Below are 10341 nucleotides of genomic sequence, written 5' to 3'. Positions count from 1 at the left end.
CGCGTCAGTTTTCCACTTAGCCGGCTCTGTCAGATCAGAAATTCTCAAAACTATTTCAAGCTTAACATCGCCACCGGTGCGCTTCCTAAAACCAATTTCTCATTCTTTGGAACAAATTGCAAATGCTTTGGCACATGTCTTGTAATGATTTTGCACAACTGTCTGCTGTTTCTTACATTATTAATTGCTTTTGTCATGCTGTTCAAAATGTATTATATTGGTTTTCTGTTAAATCCCCCCCCCCAAAAAAATCGAGACATAATTTGCTCCTTAACATGCAGAATGATGTAGCCAGTTGTCAAGCATATTTTTGTACATTTCCATTAGATAATTTTTCTACATGTGTCCTGACATGACCACATAAACGTAGACGTGTCCTTCAGGCAGAACTGTACATGCGGCGCTGTCTGGCCTCTCCTGACCTTCCTGTCAGGCCACGGATTCTCATCCACAACAAGCTTGGAAAGAATCTTTTGGAACATCCTATCCGGCCTCTGCAGGCGCCTGCTGTGATGTATTTTCATTTCCTTTGAGCTGTGCACTGCTGTAAAACAGTCCTGACTTTTTCTTTTTCTGTATGGCATTGACGTGGTCTGTCAACGAGTTACAGTACAAACAGCAAAGGCGTCAATGTGAATCCTGTCCAATCTCTAGCAATAAATCTACGACATACAGAAACGGGTAACTTTGTTCTGTTGGAACTGATTTATGTCTTACAAAAAAGTGCATTTTCAGTCACTCTCATCATAGCTCACATCAGAAAATACTGGGAGTACTCGGTTATATTGACAACAAGTATCTTTGCGATAAACTGGGGATTTGCAGTCGGTTACAGGTTGCTGCAGGTGATCCACTGTTTGTACAAATCATTTCAAGCAATGCGTTTGGGACGAATTTTAAGGACGATTCAAGAAGTATACCAAAGCCACTGAGAAAGACTGTCGTCTTCAAAAAGCTGAGACCTGATCCTAAAGGGATTTGAGCACAGTCAGAGTCAATTTGAAGAAGCCCCAAAGATAACTACCCTATGATCCACTTTGGAGCCAACCCTCACTGAGAACGCTACCAGAATGACTCACCAGGATCATGACTGGATCACCAACTGGCCAATGTAGGATCCACTGCAGTGGGTCCTAAAGGTTCCCAGGTTGTTGTATGTGGAAATCCAGTGACAGGATTTTCTTCAGCTAAAGGGAACCCAACTAGATTAGACTGAGTAAAACCTGAAGCCCATCCAAGATCATTCTTGAATCAGGTCTCCTTGAACCTCTGTGGGCCCACGAAGACCTCTGCTTTTTACATTTGGCTGTTCCACATGGTAAAAGTCAAAACTGTGTCAAGCTTGCATGAGATGTTGTTGCTGGCCAGGCAGCGAGGAGGAAGGCCAACAGTGAAGATGTGTTTGTACATTTGTGTGCCATTGTTTGAAGGTACAGGCGGGTATACAAACATGGGAAACCAGGAAAAGATAGAGAAGAGTGGCAAGAGACAGAGTCAGGGATTTCCTAATGCAGGAACCACACAACACAGCTGGAGAGGGATTTGTAGGAACATGTGTAACTAATATCAGATGCTAGAGCGGCCAACTCAACCAGAGCAGTTTTAACGTGTCATCACTGTGTTTTTTTTTTTTATCCGTTGGCCCTTTGATAGCTGGACATGCCAAATCTGTTCTGACCCACAATCCACCCCCCAACCCAGTCCAACTACTGAACCACAAAAAAAATAAATAATCCTTCTCTTGCTCCCTCAAACATAGTTTTAGCCAATTTAGGCTGTTTTATACTCGAGTAAGACTTGTAAATTTTTCCGTCAAGCAAGGTCTGAATTGAATTTCTCAGGCAGGACTGGCACTCCAAAGGCGGAAGCAACACTTTCCTGAACTAACTGCAATATTAAAAGCTCTTGAGCATGGCAGCTGCTACCCTGATACGGTTGACATAGGACCTGCACACTAAAACACTGTCCACAGTTGTTGTAAATATTGGATAATTCAGTTCATCATAGTTGATCACATTTTTTATATTTGTCCACTGGTGGGAAGTCAGTGAGGGATCATATTAAACAATGTATATAAACACACATGCCATTTTCTTTTAAATCATTCATGATAATAAAAAAAGTATGTGTGTGCATGCTTAATTGAACAATGTGCTAGTGTGGGCATTTAGCTTAGCTGTGTGAGGATCAGTTATTTAGCCAGTTCCAATCAGAGAGAGCCAACAGAATGATTTATCTAAAGAAATGGAAGAAATGGACGGAAAAAAAAACAACTGGAAAGGAAAGTTCAGACCTTGAGCCTCTTATTTGCTTTCTAGGGAGCCTTCAACTAAATTTGTTAGAGCAAAAACAAACCGGCCAAGCTGTCACGTTGTGTCCAAAGTTTGCAACTGATGTGTCGCATGGAGTCAGACAGTACGGACGGAGATTGTAACCCCCTGTTTAAGGATGGCCTCTGGCTTTGAAAATGAATGGCATCCCAAATCTTTCTCCAGACAGCCACTGACTTATGATCGAGGAACTTGACCCTTCACCAGTTTGGGTCTGGTGTTCGCAGACAGCTGATGTTGTCTCTTGGGTCTTTTGTCAGGTGTTTCTTTGAGGTGCTGTTATCCACACCTGTGACATGTGGTTTTCTTCAGCACTCCGGTCTGCCTCGCTGCAGAAAACCTGCCGTTCATGTGTTCAGCAGAGTACAAGTATATGTACAGTACTGTGCAAAAGTGGAATTCGCTTGAGGTGGTTTTATTTGTTCATCATAACGCAGGGAGACATGATTGGTGATATATTCAGCAGGAACAACAAGGTGTCCTAGAACAGATTATTTTTTATCAATCCACACCTTTTATCGTTGCTTCACCAATGTCATACAGCATCTAGTGGACATATTGAAGAAAAGCCCTTCATGGGACACTGTCACTAAGATTAGCCAAAATAAAATCAATCACTTCCAATGTGTCTTCCCTATTTGATATTCTTTTGGAGTTTTGTCAGTATATTTGTTGTGATAATGGACAAACTACTGTTCTAATAATAAGGACAATGTAATGTCTCATCTACAGACTTAATCAATGCTAAATGTCAGGGTTTTGGTTTCAGAGAACTAAAGCATAACAATATAATACTCCACTTTTCCAACTTGGAAGTGAAGGAAATTATTTATTTCAAAGTAGATACTGTAAAAAAAGAAGAAGAAGAAGAAGTAGGCACATGCAGAGTTAAGTGGGCATGAGGATGCTCTTTGATCTGAAGCTGACAGGTCAGTGCCACAGGTCATGAAGTGCAGAGGAGCAGCTAAGCTGCTGTTTGTGGAAACTACTGTAACTCTCCTCAGGACTGTTTGTGTGGACACCGGTCACAGCTGGAGAGGTCATTGCGGGTCTGTGGAGAGGATGAGCAGTGTGTACGTCTCCAGGAAGTGTTGGTCATGGTGAGTGAGAGCAGTCCTGTGGCCTCTTCCTGTGTGGTTAACCCATCCCCGAGGTGTTTAACTCACGGCCACAATCAGATCTGCCTCAATGAATCGGGCTTACGTAACATTCTAGAGACTACATGCAGTATTCAACAGAAGTCGGTGCTGCACAATGTCACCTAAATGTTAAATGATTCAAAATCCCATCACTTCACAGGAATTGGGTTATTTCTAAGTTGAACAACAAGTGTTTGCTGCTGTGTAAAACTAAAAACAGTTTAGATTCACCATATTACAAATACAGGCACCGTTCAGAGATTCACATCTTTAGTGTGTCGACCCATATTTTTAATACCAGACTGAATCCACCTTTGGCGTGGATTATACCAGAGTTGCACAAGTCTCTGTGGAGATGTTCTGTCATACTCCAGAGTATTTTTTTCAGCTGCTTTGCTGGAGGGCTTGTGTTGCTCTACCTTTCCTTTAAAATACCCCAAAGCTATTCTGTTGGATTCAAGTCAGTCGACATATTAGACCAGTGTGCTTTGGATCATTATTATGCTGGAATATTCCTCTTCTACAGACCGGGAATCATCTTGTCAGGCAGTATTTTTGGTATATCTACAGCCATTCATGGTCCCATCTGTAAATGTACTTTCCCTCCAAGCACCTTTTGCACTCATCACACTGTCCCCACTTTGCTTCACTGTCAGGACCATGCATTCACTGTGGTAGTCCTGAACAGGTTTACGCCAATCATGCTGGAGCCATAGACTGTATAAAAGATGGACGTAGCTACCGTGACGTCACCCGTTGGTTTCTGCACTGAGAAAATGAAGCCAGGGTTTTGCTACTTCCTGGTTGACATCTTGGATTTTTGGAGCCAGTGACGCAAAAATCGTCGGAGGGGGGCGGAGCCATAGGAGCAGCGATTGGTCAGACGGATTGAGACGCCCTCTCTGCCCCGCCCACATTTACCGCCTTCTGCTCACTTCATCTGTATGGTCACTGCCGACTGTCAATCAAGCCAGCCACGCCCCTTGCCCCGCAAAATGTTGACGATTTTTTAAAAATTCAGTATTGATTTATTTTCAGATTGGCCACCTGATCTCTGGACTTGACCATGAAAACTAATAAGAAAAAAATCCTGAGCTGTAGAAATGCAGTATTTCGTAATCTGTGATCACTTCTTTCCCAATTCATTTCTATGGGAGCCAGGGCTTTTTGGAGCCAGGACTAGCGGACGTAGTGATACTGCAGGTTTTTGACACTTCCAGGTTGGCTTCATTTTTCAGGGCCGGTTGCTACGTCCATCTTTTATACCGTCTATGGCTGGAGCCCATCTGAACCAAATTTATGGTTGGTTGGTCTCATGTGACCAAGGGATGTGCTACCATTTCATCCTTTTCATGTTCTTTAGCAAAGTTTAATCTTGTAGGTTTGTGCTGAAGAAGGTTTTTTCATCACACAGACTCTTATTTCCATTGATAGCATCTGTGCCCAGTTTAGATCTTTGTAAGTGTCAGTCATCACAAGTGCACTCACTTTTGTTGTTCCTACTTTGGGAAATGTACTGTAGCGAGATTTTATGTTACCCAAGCCTCGGAGCCTCATGGACCTACGTTTATTTACATATCTGAATTTTTGAAGCTTGAAAACCAGAAAGCTTTGAGTAGGTTTCTTTAGCGCAGTCAGTAAAGAAGCAAATCATCTCTCAGCTGAATGGGGAAATCACTAAAACTGTCACCAACCTTTCATCCAACAATTCCAATAAGCTGCACTGTTTTTCACTTGATTTGCTTCTGTTTATGGTTGAAAGAATGTTTTCATAGCTTACGGGTGTTTTTTTTTTTTTTTCCCACAGCTGCTTCATAGCGATACGGTGATGACATTTATGAACGTCTACTTTATAAGCAGTGTCACTTGATTTCATGGCAAAGAGGTTTTTGTGTACCGGGAACAATAGCAACGCTCAAAATGCTCACTTTACTAGAGACATTTCAGTCAGCAGCAGCAGCAGCAGCAGCAGGGCAGCAGAATATACATAAGCTCATTAATCATTTTCAGAGCTCGTTGTCAAGTTCGATATAAATGTAAAATGCAAAGAAAGTGTTGGGATGCGGTGACAGCAGAGCGCAATCCAACAAACAGGAAGGATATAAACAAGAATAGACAGAGCCAAGTAACGTTTTTAACATTGCATGAAATCAAGGGTTTGGGACACAGTTTGATTAATATGCAAATGACGGGAATTGTTTGGTAGTTGTGATGTTCGCAGCCAACAGATTACAACATTTTGAACCTACATGTTATATGTCTCTCTCCACTGTCATTATGAAGCAGCTAATGACAAGATACCTTCAGCTGACTTCCTGAGACTCGTAGTGTCTTAGGATCGTAGTGGAGCTACAGCTTACCAAGACACTTTATGTTGACTCTAAGTGTGTATGGCATCTGAACATTCAATACCTGAACATACTACAAGTTTTCATGGTTTTATAAATACAGCCTACTTTCGTATTATTTTCTACTCCTGCACTGTCTCACTTTAATGTGACAGTATTTATGTAGGCGCTACATCTTACTTACGGAACCTTTTGGACTTTTTATCCAGCTGTGTGCTTTCAATCAGGACATTTTTGACTTTCAAAAGCCAACACTTATCCCCTTTTTCCCTTCTCTGTAGATGTAGGAAGACATAAATTGTGCCTGTTATTGCAGTTCCTGCTGGTCTTCAGTAGAAGTCAATAAAGGTCATAGATTACCTAATAACTGGATCCAACTGTAGCATCTACAACCTGTAGCTTCTGAAAACACATTGTTCCGTTAGAACAGTTTGTAACAAGGTCACGAAGAGTTCAAAATCAAGATAAGCAGCAGTTTAAAAGAACAACTCCTTCAGATTTATAAGTAGGATTTGGAATGTCAGATGTAAAAGGTTTGCTGGAATTTGTCTGGATTTACAGCCGTTATGAAAGACAAAAACCGCTCAGTGGCACTGTGTGCATGACAAAACGGACCGTCTCTTCTGCACTAAGACCCGACATGAAGTCTCTGACCTGTTGCCTACTCAGTAAAAGCTGCACTTTGCTTAATGGCAGAATGACCTCTCTATATCTGGGATGTTTTCCATGTTCTTGCAAGCACGTCTGGGACAGCCAGTTGGGAATAGAATCATGCGGATGGCCCAACCTTGACTATTACTTGGTACAATAAGGGCTAAATTCCATCTCAGCTGATAAAATGATGTCTTCTTATTGTCAAATGATATATTTTTTTGTATGAAACAAACTTATATTAAGAGCTAAAGCTTCCATGGGAACCCACTATAAATACCTAGCTTGTTGTGTTTCTGTCCGTGCCACTTACCTGAGTTTAATCTTGTCCCTTTAGGTGATAAAGGAGACAAAGGAGACAAAGGCACACCTGGGAAACCAGGTCTAGAGGGCCCTCCCGGCTCCCGAGGACCCATGGGCACTAAAGGCAGCAAAGGCCAGGCAGGTGCTCCCGGTGACGCCTGCAAGATCCCTCACTCTTCCTTCTCGGTGGGACGTCGCAAGTCCCTGCACAGCGTGGACTACTACCAGGCGCTGATATTCGACACGGTGTTCGTCAACCTCCACGAGCACTTCAACATGTTCAAAGGCAAGTTCTACTGCTACGTGCCAGGGATCTACTTCTTCAACATCAACATCCATACCTGGAACTTCAAGGAGACCTACCTCCACCTGATGCACAACGACAAGGAGCAGGTGATCCTGTACGCTCAGCCTAGCGAGAGGTCCATCATGCAGAGTCAGAGCGTCATGGTGGATCTGGCTCTGAACGACGAGGTCTGGGTGCGGCTCTACAAGAGGGAGAGGGAGAACGCCATTTACAGTGACGACGTGGATGTTTACATCACCTTCAATGGATACCTGGTGGCACCAAGCATCCAGTGAAGATGTCCCAGAGCATTGGCAGAATGTCTGGGTTGGATTGTTCAGTCTTTTTTTTTTGCCATGAATACTGCTTGGTGGCAAGAAAGAAGAACCAAATAAAGAACATTACAAGTATGGTGCTTATGAAATACTCCTTTCAGGATGTGGAGGGAGATGCTGTGTTTTCGTAAATAAGGACTCCCCAGAAATGTTAAAATCTAAAATCTAAAACCAAGGTAGCACAGCACACAATTAGGTCAAATGATGGCATACTTCTTTTGCACTAAAGATATGTTTTTTTTTAGTATAAAGTAAATCAAAGTATTATCATCATTGTCTCCTGCTTATGTGCTGCGCTGCGTTCCTTCCTGGATCTCTCCTTTCAGGGACTTTGTGTACAAACACAAGTTGTATCAGGAATCTGTGCAATCAGTTTTATGCAGTATTTGTGGTGCAATACAGGCCAAATATCTGTCAGACTGAAGTGTGTTCAGACAGACTGCTGTCATTGGGGATGCACGATGTTAGATCTTTGCTGGTATATTTTCCTCCAATTACCGATACGCACATGCATCTTCGTCCTAATTGCAGACAACATCAGATCTGTCCTGTCGTGGAATTAACATATTATTATGCCTTATCATGTTGGCCCCCCTGGCAGGTGTAGATACACATTTACTAAGCAAAATAAGAACATCAACTTGTTGTGGGACATTTTCATACACTTGTAGCCTTAAGGGCATTATCTGACTGTCAGTGTTCATTTGGAGCTGATGCTGATATTTAGTTTATCAGCTGATGCTGGTGCTGATATCATCATGCATCCCTAACTGTCAGAGCTTTATCAAATGTCTTCTTTGTGCCATTTGGAAGAACACTTGAAAAGGGCAGTTCATCGGTATTGCAAACAGAACATTGTTCCACTTACCCCAGATACACCGTCTGGGATAAGAGGGACACAGATAGTTCAGGTTTTATTTGCTAAAGCTAAGAGATTCACCATCCCAGTATAATGATGCTGCACAGTGACACATTAAGCTACTGCAGGAAGTTTGAAAGCATCTCCGACTATCTCCTCACAGCCGTAGAGGTTTCATGTTTTGTAGACATCTTCATGAGTCCATGACTCAGTCGAAATTATGTGTCTCATACCCAAGAAGATCTGAGTGGATTCCAACATGCTCAGTGTCTACATGAAAATGACTATCCTCTGTCAGTCTGTAGCCCAGTTAGCAACAGAATGTTTAATCAAAATTAGGTCATTTCTATAAATTAGTCACTGAAATATGATTTTTTATTTTTTTAATGACTCTACAATGGTCCCTAGAAAATTCCTATTATATTCTTGTTCTATTTGACCACTTGCTAACTGGTAGCGGATTATGATGCCGCCAATGTTTGGTTAGCGTTTTGGATCACGTCCAGTAATCCTTTAGTTTATTTGAAACAGTTCTTTGTGTACTCGTGGTCCCTTCAGATGTGGTCTCTTTCATCAGTACATTTGTTAGTTTTGGAGGTGGTTTTTATACAGTTTAAATCAGTGAGGACTTCTGGAGCCAAACCCTCCATGATGTCAGGTTGACTTGAAGATTTTTTTTCCATTCGTCCCTCATAAGTGCAGGTGAGAGAACGTCCTGTTAACCTTCTCTGTAGGTAACTGGTTTGACTCCAGGGCTGCAACTGGGAATTTATTTCATTGCTGGTTTAGCTGTTATCTATTTTCTCAATTAATCAATCGGTTCTTTGGTTAATAAATATCAGAAGGTGGTGAGAAATGTCAACCAGAGTCTCCCAAAACCCAAGATGTCACCCTCAAAGGTCTTGTTTTGTTCATATTTAGTTTAACATCATAGAGGAGAAAAGAAACCAGAAAATATTTAAATTGTAAAAGCTGGAATCAATGGATTGACAACTAATCGATTAATTGATTACTTGTTGCAGCTCCATTTGACTCAAACATCAAACTTCCTCGTGTGATTGTGATGGTGAATCCTCTATCTATGACCAATCCAGTCTTCTCTACGTACTGTTGGCAGTTCCATTTTGTTTTTATGTCAAAGCTTGCAGTATTTTTTTTTTTGTTTGTTTTATAATTTTAATGAACTGACCATGTATACACATCCCAGCATATCAAAATAAACAACTAAGGTGCTTTTGTCATAAAATGCAGGAATGCATTTGGGGTTTGACAGTTAAACAGAGACTTCAAACTGCGGAGCAGTTTATGTAAATACCTGTATATTATCTGTTTTTAATAGCTTTAATACGTGTTACCACTTATGCCATTGGGGCTTGTCTGTGTGTTCATATTTGTAAACAGTATTTCCTCCTTCACAAGTCTTTTCTTATTCTGTATCCCTGAGCAACAAAATGACAATTATTAGAAATTAAAAGTTTCATAATTTCACATGAAATCAGGAGCCTGTATGTTGTGTTATTGATGAAAACATCACTTCTTTGACTACAAAGCACAAGTACATCATCATCACACTGCATATTCCTGCAGGAGATGTTTCATCATGCATTTAATTCTTCACAAATGGCGCCATCCCGCTCCGTGCCTGGCGCACAATTAAGCCACTGAACCTTACGAGGGAATTGGTATTTGAGATTTAACCCTAAAAATTGGCCATCTCTCTAAAACGAACAAACAAGCAAGCAAACAAAAGCCCATCTCAAACTCTCAGAGACAGCTGATGAGTCTGCAGCATGCCAGCTCCATCTGTTTGGCCATATCTCTCCCATTAGCAGTAATGCTGTCCTCGGGGAGGTTTTTGCTAGAGGAAAAGCAGACTGCGGCACTGTAAATACTTTAAGCCTTCAGAGGAGATATGAAAAGCTCTATTGGGAAACAAAGCACGACATCTTTCCTGGATCATCCGCCCAAACTAGTGAAGGCTGTTCCAACATGCGCAGCACACAAGCTGTTGGTTAAAAGGAGCACTTGAGGTGCATCATTTGGCCTAGTTTGGGTTTGTCTTACTGCATTTTGCTATTAAAGAGTGAATA

General features: G+C 41.6%; 1 protein-coding gene across 1 annotated transcript in view; it reads left to right on the top strand.

The window, feature by feature from the left end:
- Positions 1-9746, top strand: part of LOC103374348 (complement C1q tumor necrosis factor-related protein 1-like) — a 20853-nt gene extending 11107 nt beyond the window's left edge. The window contains exon 3 of the mRNA XM_008304426.1: positions 6806-9746. Within this exon, the coding sequence (XP_008302648.1) occupies positions 6806-7353 (548 nt within the window). The 3' untranslated portion in view covers positions 7354-9746. The remainder of the gene's footprint in view (positions 1-6805) is intronic.
- Positions 9747-10341: the final 595 nt, after the last annotated feature.

This window comes from Stegastes partitus, unplaced genomic scaffold (genome assembly GCF_000690725.1).
Source record: "Stegastes partitus isolate 25-593 unplaced genomic scaffold, Stegastes_partitus-1.0.2 Scaffold2217, whole genome shotgun sequence".
Classification (NCBI taxonomy): Eukaryota; Metazoa; Chordata; class Actinopteri; family Pomacentridae; genus Stegastes; species Stegastes partitus.
Note: the sequence above shows the minus strand (reverse complement) of the source record. Positions and strands in the feature narration are given on the sequence as shown.